Source organism: Mus caroli, chromosome 17 (genome assembly GCF_900094665.2).
Source record: "Mus caroli chromosome 17, CAROLI_EIJ_v1.1, whole genome shotgun sequence".
In the NCBI taxonomy this organism is placed as follows: Eukaryota; Metazoa; Chordata; class Mammalia; order Rodentia; family Muridae; genus Mus; species Mus caroli.
In genome coordinates this window covers 27,521,810-27,531,256 of record NC_034586.1, presented here as the reverse complement: position 1 = coordinate 27,531,256, position 9,447 = coordinate 27,521,810, and the positions used below count along the sequence as shown (strand labels likewise).

Sequence of the window (9,447 nt, the reverse complement as noted above, 5' to 3'; positions counted from 1 at the left end):
AGGCTAGCCTCAAACTCAGAGATCTGCCTGCCTCTGCCTCCCAAGTGCTGGCATTAAAGGTGTGCGCCACCACCGCCCGGCTAACTTTGGGGCTTTTTAAGTGGTGAGTCTTTACCAATCAAATATGTAGCTGTGACTTGTTCTCTAGACCCAAGCTTGTCTGGCAGAAATCACCTCTGCATAGCCCTGGCTGTCCTGGAGCTCTTTGTAGACCAGGCTGGTATCAAACTCAGAGATCCCCGTGCTTCTGCCGCCCAAGTGCTGGGAGTAAAGGTGTGTGCTGCCGCCACTCAGCTGAGGCCAAGTGTTTGCTGGGAGTGCAGGTTTGAGAGCTGTTTCATGTGGAACCCTTGAGTATTTCAGCCAAGAAGTTTGCCCATTACCTAATCAAGTTAGGTTATGTAAAGTAAGGAGCCCATTCTCCTTTCCAGATAAGTGCACAGACTTGCTGTCTGATCAGCAGAGGATGCCTGGGCTTCACGGTCTACCATATGACCTTCAGCCTTTACTCCAGGGCCAGGACTTAAGCATGTGGTTCTCACTAAAAGTATCTATGGGGTGGCAGTCCTGCCTCTGCAGCTGACATCTTCATAGGGAAGCTACATCAAGTAGAAGCTCAGACAAAAAACCAAAACCCAGCACCTGATGGTTCTGGTTGCTTGTGGCTCCTTGGAGTATCTGAGCAGGGCTTTGTGGCAGGTGAAGTGCTCATGTGTGATGTGGGAAGCAGGCTAGCCCTCCACATAGCACATTTGCACTGAGGTGAAGCCAAGAGACCTGCTTGCTTCAGAGCAGTTTGGAAATTTCCTCTTGGTTTGGTGCATGAGTTGGAAAGAGCCTGGACTTTGTCTTCTGTTTTCTTTATGTGGTGACAGCACTCAGGCCTGTGAGCAAGCAACATGTCCTCGTCCTTGGAACAGTGCCCCAGGACCCACAGAGTTAAAAGGCAGGGGGTGGGGAGGAGCTTAGGGTAGCAGGAGGCAAGTTAGAATTAGAAGTCCTGTGGGAGCTAGAGTGGTGACCTCTAACACTGCCTGCAAGAGCTGCCTGACTTCTGTAGCATGGAAGAAAGTAGCTTCAAGTTAATGGCGTTTCTGCCACATCTTGCCAGAAATAATCAGTTCTTGTTTTCCCTTTACAGAGTCAACTGTTCATTTTATTTCAAAATCGGAGCATGTCGTCATGGAGACAGATGTTCTCGGTTGCACAATAAACCAACCTTTAGCCAGGTTTGTGTGTTGCTGGGTTTTTTGCTTTTTATTTTATTATTTTTCACAAATTATCAAAAGTTCTTGTGCTTTCAGGAGCGATTATCATTCTCATGCCCTCAGCAAGTTAAATCTTCCCTCTGGTTTTATTTTGCATTTGTTACAGAGGGTGATGGACCTACCCAGTGGGAAGTCTTGCTGTCCTTGACCTTAGAGAAGTTTCTTAAAATATGGTTGGGTGTTGGCTAAAGCTGGAGTTTGCCGCCCCTTTCTTCTCCCTTACAGAGAGACATTAGTGGATATAGAGGGTTTTCTCCTCAGTGAGCAGTAGTGATGCAGTCACTGGGGGAGGCATGCTGGCATGGGTGTCTATCAGCAGACCCAGCATACTGTAATACCCCAGTGAGGTCCATGGTTTGACACCACAAGGCATCATGAGCATAGAAACTTAAAGATGGGCATAAATTGCTCCTGTCAGGGTTTCTTGGGTTCACTGAGAGGTGTTTGTTATCTTAGGCTTAGGTCTGCCCGAGTTAAACTCAGTCCCATATTTCGTTTGGTGGGGTTGTGGGGGAAAGGCAGTTGAGTCCTGGCACAGATTGCTAATAAATGAAGAGGTGGGAGACTGGAAGGTCTCCTTGAGCCTGCCTAGATTGGACTGCTGCGTACAGTGACTACGTACAGCCTACAGGCTACGTACAGCTGCAGGGCATCTTCCTTTCACAGGGTTTTCCTTCTTGTATACTAGTTTTCCTGTAGAAGGTTAAGACATTTGCCAGTTATATATATATATAAGGAAGAAGGGAGCCTTGTGTTACCCCAGGAAACCACAGCACTGTATGTTTTTAGAGGGGAGAACATTCCCAATTATCCTTGACTGCCCTGTGGCTAGTATCAGAGGCATCTGTCCTAATGACCCTAAAGGGTCCTTCTCTTTTAGTGAAATTTAAGACTTATCAAACCATCTGCTTTAAACTGTTATGAGTGAGTTATTTATCTGTTAACAAAATCTCCCAGCTGACCCAGTGGTCTTAGGCTGCTGACTCTGCATGCCTTCAGTGTCTCTGTACTTGGTTGACCGGCATGTGAGCTTGTGGGCAGAGAGAAGTTGTTCTCAGCGCTCTCTGAGCCAGTATTGCACACAATTGCCTCAAGAGTTCTTAAGCACTGAGGCCTAGAACAAAGCTGGGAGGTGGGCCCCGTATACTATGTAAGCTCGACACAACAACAGTTACCTCAGTGGAGTTTGGTTGACTAGTCAGAGGTAACTATAGCTTCCCCTTTTACATTGCTTTTCCTACAGTGAGCAGCCTTTGTCGGCCCCAGTACTGGGGAGACCTACAGGGACCAGGTATCTACTTGCCACCATGCTCCCAGTGGGAAGCTGGGTAAAGTCAGCTCTGGGAAACCTCTGAAGGTGCAGGCCCACCAGGGTGGTTGAGGGCTGGCTGCTTTAACCCAGTGGTTTAGGGTGTGTGGTCCGATGCTCAACCTTCCTCCCAGGTGGGTTCCAGCGGCAGACTTGTCTCCCAGACACTGTTCTTCGCCCTGCACCCTCTGAGCACAGCCGGAAGCTGAGCTCTGGTTTGCAGAGCACTTAGAATTGCTTTCTTTCCAGCAGGTTGTTGAGAGGCAGTCTGTGCTGTAGGTCACGCAGTGTTGGCTAGCATGATGGTAGTGGAATTCAGGGTGGGTTTCTTTGTAAGCTCTAGTGATGTGGGCGTGAGGTTGATGTACTATATTAGCTTACTAACTTCAACATGGTTTGTTTTTTCAGACAACTTGATTTTAAGAAGAACGGTACAGTGTAAGGTTTCAAGTCTGCCTGATCCAGTTAAAAGCACAAGGGTTAAAAGGATTTTTTCCTTAAAAAGAAGGATCGCAAAAGAGCAAATGTTTTAACTATTGTATTATGTAAACAGAGACCCACCAAGAAAGTGTAAATAAGAGTCGGGTATCAAGACAACTGGCGTGGCTGCTTTGCTAAGAGACCAGAGACCTTAGTACTGCGTACAGTTGAAGTATGCATTTGGTTAGGACAGATGACATTGTGAGGAATGCGATTATGTGACTTTTTAACCTGTGGTGTGCTGGCTTGAAGTACAAGAAAATGTTAGCGTTCTTTTATCTTGTATTGAAGCACTTTATTATTGGTAACGGGGACCACTCAAACAACAGATACAATTCCTTCTTGGTTGCTGGCTGACTTGACCCAAGTCACTGCTCAAACTCTGTTTTCATAATATGATGGTTTTGGTATACTCTGCACAAGACACAAGTGTCTGACTTGTGAGAAAAACAACAAACAAACGTTAACCGTTTGCAAACAAACTGTCTCTTTGCAATTGTCTAATATATGCACAGCAGCCAGTAGAATTCCCCTTTTTATTTTTTTTCCCCGCAGACCATCTTGATTCAAAACATCTATCGTAATCCCCAAAACAGTGCACAGACGGCTGACGGCTCACACTGTAAGTCCCACAGTTGGAGAAATTTTTTTAAACGATGGTGTTCAAGAGCCCACTCTTAATTGAGACATAACGCTGGCTCTGAGCTGCTGACATAGAGCTGTTGCAAACAGGACACGGTGCTGGAACCTCGTGGCGCACAGCCAGAACTTGACAGGGGCCACAAGCGCTCAGGAGGCGCTCTCCTAGGGAAAGTCACTGGCCGGCCTCTCCTGTTGACTTATGTTTGTCACGAGAGTGTCCACCTACAGGAAGCGGGTTCTAGCCCGGTAGCCAGTTGTCGGCCTTTACTGTGACTGAACCCTGGCCTTTCTTAAGTTCTTTCTGTAAAGTTAAAATGGTAGGAATATTAAGGAGTCAACAAGGTAAGTTGCCCAGTACTTGTGGGTTTTATTTCACCATTATAATTTTTCCTCTAGGAAGTGGAGATTTCATGACATGAGATATTGTATTTCTCTGGTACAGCGAGTGCTTGGTCCATTGCAGGTGCAAGCACTTTTCCTCTCCGTCTCTGTCAGCTAAGAGCTGGTGCCATCCTTGCTGGGCTGGCACTTAGCAGTGGAGAGTCCGCTGTGGGCAGAAGTGCGATATTGGCATCTCATGAGATCTCCCTGCACTGCAGAGTTAGCGTAGCTCAAGACAGCCACCAACTAAGGGGACACCTCTGCGCGAGGGAAATAACCTGCTCTCTTTCAGCACTGACTCAACTGAAGCGATCGATCGTCACAGGCAGCCGGTTAAGTGTGTACATTTAATTTCCATAATATAAAGTTGTTGCGTTTTGTATTTCAGACCATTGCCCTCTTGAACATTTACCGTAACCCTCAAAACTCTTCCCAGTCTGCTGACGGTTTGCGCTGTAAGTTCATACAAGTTCCTTCCCTGGTTCCCTGGGCTTGCGTGTCAGAGCTCAGTGTCCATCCACCTGGTCTGCTGTGCTAGTGTCAAGAACCGCGTCCTAGAGATGGCAGGAGCTGTTGTCCCCACTGACCTGCTCGAGATCTGAACTCCTGCCCCTTAGTCAGGATGACAGTGACTGGCAAGGGCGCCCTTGAAATAGTTGGGACTTGCTGCTCTTGCTCCCTCCGCACTTGGACCGTCACCCTGGGATGCACTGGGATTGAGTTGGAGGTCTGTTCTTCCCTCTGAAGAGCAGCGGCATCTGAATGGCTCTCTCGCTTTCTGGAACTCGGGTGGAAATTGCTTAGAAATTTTAAGATTTTTGTTGCTCATTAGCCTCATTTCCATAAACTGCATGTCACAGAGGTCATGCTCTTCTGTGAGGGCCTTGTTCTGAGTGTTTCCCAGGTGAGGGTCTGCAGCCTGCACTGACTCACTCACCCACCCGTGCAGGTGTGCTAATCAGATGAGCACTCAGCAGAAGGGATGCTCAGTGTGTAGCCACCCACGTTACGTAGATAGCATCTCATCTCGAGCTTCGGTAATGAAGGGTACTTGGTGGGGCGACAGCTTAAGCTGGCATCAGTAAACCTTGCACATCACTTCCTGTGCTGGGAGCCACTGTATTCCTACCGTTGAGCACTGGGATGCAGTCACGTCCAGACCCAAAGTAGACTCCCCTTGGATGCCACAGGCCTAATCCACCACACCCCTCACCAAAACCTTCATCTCTTGAAAATAAATGGTCCCAAGACCACCACCTGCTGGACCTGGCCAGGCTGGGAAACCTGTGGTGCCCTGTCTGTGTAGGTGGGGCTTTTCATGTGTTTCCTGCTCAGGTGCTGAGCGTCTTGACAATGACCCTGACCTGATGATAGAGCACTCTAAATTGAGATAGTGGTCACCTGGCAATCAGTCCCCGGAGTAAATGCTTGCTTTTGTTTTATTAGAAATGAGGACTGTAGGAGGGGGGAAATGTTTATGTGTGGCTTTATTAAGTAACGTTTGTTTGTGTTCCCTGCCCTGGGATACAAGCAAATGGAAAACAAGTGATTGGTAACTGGTTGTTCACTTGGGGACTCTGCTTTCCTGACAGGATGTTGTGTTTGCTGTCTCTATTTGCAATTCACAGTGTTTTTGGGTGTACTGTAAACTGAATTTTCAGCTCTTATTAAATCTTCCAATCCTGGGGTCCCGGTTGTAGAAAGTAAATGAAACTAACTTTATTTTAGAGCAAATTAGTTCCCAGGTTGACATGTATAGGAAAATGCACTTCATAGACACAAAATAAAGTTAAAGGAGTCTCAGCTTTAAGAATAATATTTCTGTAAGAAAAGTAGTACTTAAAATACACTGAGCCCACTGGTGTTCTGGTCAGTGTCTTGGTGTGCTGGCCTCGTCGGCCTTTGGGTCGCTTTGACAGATGGGGACTGGAACAAAATAGGTGTGTTCATCAGTCTTAAAACCACCACCAAATGTTTATCAGAGCATAGCAATATTTTTTTTCCTATTCTCATTCTACCCGAATGCAGATGGCTTTGACTTTGGCTGCTACACTCTGCCTGTAGAGCAGGTTTCTTGGTCTTTTGCTGTTGCCTCTGACCTATTCCTTCTCAGGTAGGGTCAGACACCCCTGAAGGTTTGGTCAGGTACCACATATGGGCATAATGCTCCTGTCAAGAAAGCCTGGTGCATTCAATAAAATTTGGATTTTCAGGACAGTTTGTTTCCTCAAAAGTCAAAATAACTAAAACAACTCCAGATAAGTTGGAAAGGGAGCTGCAGTCATCAAAATCAGGACATAGGTTAGCTAGCTCTTAGTTTCAGTTACCAAATGAGTTTTGTGCAGACTTCAAGATACTGCCCCACACCTAACCAAATACCTTTTGTGAGATGCACCAAAGGGGCAAGTGGGCCTGTGAGCTCTCTGCTTGTCTAGCTAGGAATATGGCTCACAGAAGGGACCAATTGAATTCAGACCCGGCATGGTCCCACACCCCCTGTAAGGGCCTTTCTGGCTCCTCACCCAACTGTTTGTAACATGACTTTATTAACAGACCAGTTCTGTGGTGTCCTGGATTGGGGTTAAGGAAGGGATCAGTGGGATAGACTGGGCAGAAGTGCTTATGAGCGGCCATGGCTTCAATTACTGCATGCGGCTTAGAGAGAGGAAACGATGCAAAGGTCGGAACACCTTCAACAAGGACTAACTCTCTTTATAGCAAGACATCCAAATGCTGAAGTCTGGTGGCTTTGGTTTCGATCACATCAGAATTTTCTAGCACTCAGTGGTTGGCAGTGTCTGAAGGCACATGAGCAAGCTCTTGATCACTCACCCTTGTTTCAGCTTCCATTTTGACCTAACAGAGGAAATCAGTGTACTTCCTGGCCTCCAGTCTTAAGGAACACAGTTTTATTTTTAAAAGGTCTTAATCCAGGAGTCACCTTTTTCCTTGAACTTTGTATGGCCCTTTTGGTACCAACTAAAGCTGGCTATGGTTTTGGTAGCCAGGACTGAGGCTGTGGGCATTTAAGATCTCAGCAACTCCAAGGCACAAGCAAGTCGGTGCTCCTGTAGCATGCAGCTCTGGCCTGGCGTCCTCTAGACAGTCACTATAGCTGAGCTCGAGGGCAGCGAGGCCACAGGGCTCACCATCTGGGTGTCTTTGACTGCAGGTGCCGTGAGCGACGTGGAGATGCAGGAGCACTATGATGAGTTCTTTGAGGTAAGTGCCGGCCGGGTGCAAGGTCGGGGTGGCCCTGAGAGACCTGCTGTGTATGGTGCTCCTCAACGCTTGTTCTCCTTTAGGAAGTCTTCACTGAGATGGAAGAGAAGTACGGGGAAGTTGAAGAGATGAACGTCTGTGACAACCTAGGAGACCACCTGGTGGGGAACGTGTATGTCAAGGTACAGACTGGTGGGCGCTGTGGGTGCCATCCTGGTGTCTGTGGCTTTAGTGAGGAGTCAGCTCTAAGGTTGAAGCTGCTTGCATTGGCACAGGTTAGCCTGTATACTTTGTTTCCTTTTCTGAAGTAAGGCTGTGTGGCAACAAGCTGCTCTTAGTGGATTAGACTTGAAAAGGAAGGAAACACCTGGCTGCCCTGGGGTCTATCCTGGGGAGGATTGGCCAGCGAGTTTTCTCTGTTTAGTGTTCTGCCTCAGTGAGTGTGTGTAACAGTAGTGGGGTAGAGAATCAGCCCTTAGCAACACAGCAGTAGAGTGGTAGACACTTTGTTTTTGCCTTTTCAGTTTCGACGTGAGGAGGATGCAGAGAAAGCTGTGATCGACTTGAATAACCGTTGGTTTAATGGACAGCCGATCCATGCAGAGCTCTCCCCAGTAACTGATTTCAGGGAAGCCTGCTGCCGCCAGTATGAAATGGGGTAAGGAAGGAAGAGCGTGACTGGTGTGGTGGGCAGAGCTCAGTCAGTGGGGGCACAGTATGACATGTCTGGATCTGACCCACAGAGAGTGCACAAGAGGGGGCTTCTGCAACTTCATGCATTTGAAGCCCATCTCAAGAGAGCTACGACGGGAGCTGTATGGGCGCCGGCGCAAGAAGTGAGTCCTCTGGATGCAGGATGAAGGGCGTGGGGGGCGGTGAATGGGGAAGCTCCCCAGGGCCAAAGGAAAGCCAGACCTGGAACTGCTTGTCCTTAATGTGTCTTCTCAGGTCCTGGTACATTATCTCAAATACAAAATGCCTAGGGGAATCCTGCCCCTGCTTACAGGGAGGCATTGTGAAGGTGTGCGGGTTGTCTGGTTTTGCCTGCAGTGGGCAGTGGCACTAGGGTCATCTTGCTGTCCTGCTGACAGATGGGCACTGTGCTCCTGTTTTCCTGGCCTGCATCACAGCAAGGGTCAGGATGAATCAAGTGAGTTCACTGATTCTAGATGGTTTTCTCGCACCCAAAAAAATGGCCCAATGGACTCTGCCTAGCAAGTCCTGAAGTGGGTCAGGTTGGAGAAGGGCTATGCATTGCAAGCCAGTGGGTGTCTTTTGGGTGGGCATCCAGAGCCCACTGCTGCCCAGACCAGCATTTGTTTTGTGATTGCCCACAGCATTTGGGTTGGTTCTGAAAGCTATATCATACTGAATATACACACCTGTTCAGTTTACAGGTGCATCTAAAGTTGGGGTGCACATCTATGCAGTCAGGGCTGTCGTGTTCTGCTTCTGATACATTTTCTTCTTCTTGGTTCAGGCATAGATCCAGGTCCCGATCCAGGGAACGGCGTTCCCGATCCAGAGACCGTGGGCGCGGTGGTGGAGGTGGAGGTGGAGGTGGCGGAGGACGGGAGCGTGACAGGAGGCGGTCAAGAGACCGGGAAAGATCTGGACGATTCTGAGCCGAGCCCTTTTTACCGTGTGTCTGCTAGACAGTGTTGTAGTTGGTTGACAAGCCAGTTCATAATGGGATTTTTTTTTAAAAAAAAAACAACAAAGATGGGTTTCTGAATAAACTTTGTAGTGATACAGTATTGGTGTGACTTCTTTTTATTGTTTGTTTGTTTGTTTGGTTTTGGTTTTTCGAGACAGGGTTTCTCTGTGTAGCCCAGCTGTCCTGGAACTCACTCTGTAGACCAGGCTGGCCTCGAACTCAGAAATCCACCTGCCTCTGCCTCCCGAGTGCTGGGATTATGGTGTGACTTCTTAGAAAGTCTTTGCCTGCAATTGCTTTCCTTTTTTTTTTTTACAATGTAAGTACACTGTAGCTGTCTTCAGACACACCAGAAGAGGGCGTCAGATCTCATTGCGGGTGGTTATGAGCCTCCATGTGGTTGCTGGGATTTGAACTTAGGACCTTCGGAAGAGCAGTCAGGTGCTCTTACCTACTGAGCCATCTCACCAGCCCCCTGCAATTGCTTT

General features: G+C 48.0%; 1 protein-coding gene across 2 annotated transcripts in view; it reads left to right on the top strand.

Annotated features, from left to right (window-relative positions):
- U2af1 (U2 small nuclear RNA auxiliary factor 1) overlaps positions 1-9,059 on the top strand; it is an 11,277-nt gene extending 2,218 nt beyond the window's left edge. The window contains exons 2-8 of one of the 2 annotated variants that reach the window (XM_021186517.2): positions 1,142-1,229; positions 4,469-4,535; positions 7,253-7,302; positions 7,386-7,484; positions 7,827-7,960; positions 8,046-8,138; positions 8,783-9,059. In XM_021186517.2, coding sequence (XP_021042176.1) covers positions 1,142-1,229; positions 4,469-4,535; positions 7,253-7,302; positions 7,386-7,484; positions 7,827-7,960; positions 8,046-8,138; positions 8,783-8,927 — 676 coding nt within the window. In that variant the 3' untranslated portion in view covers positions 8,928-9,059. Of the gene's footprint in view, positions 1-1,141; positions 1,230-3,612; positions 3,680-4,468; positions 4,536-7,252; positions 7,303-7,385; positions 7,485-7,826; positions 7,961-8,045; positions 8,139-8,782 lie in introns of both variants that reach the window. The other variant, XM_021186518.2, reaches the window with a different exon arrangement.
- Positions 9,060-9,447: the final 388 nt, after the last annotated feature.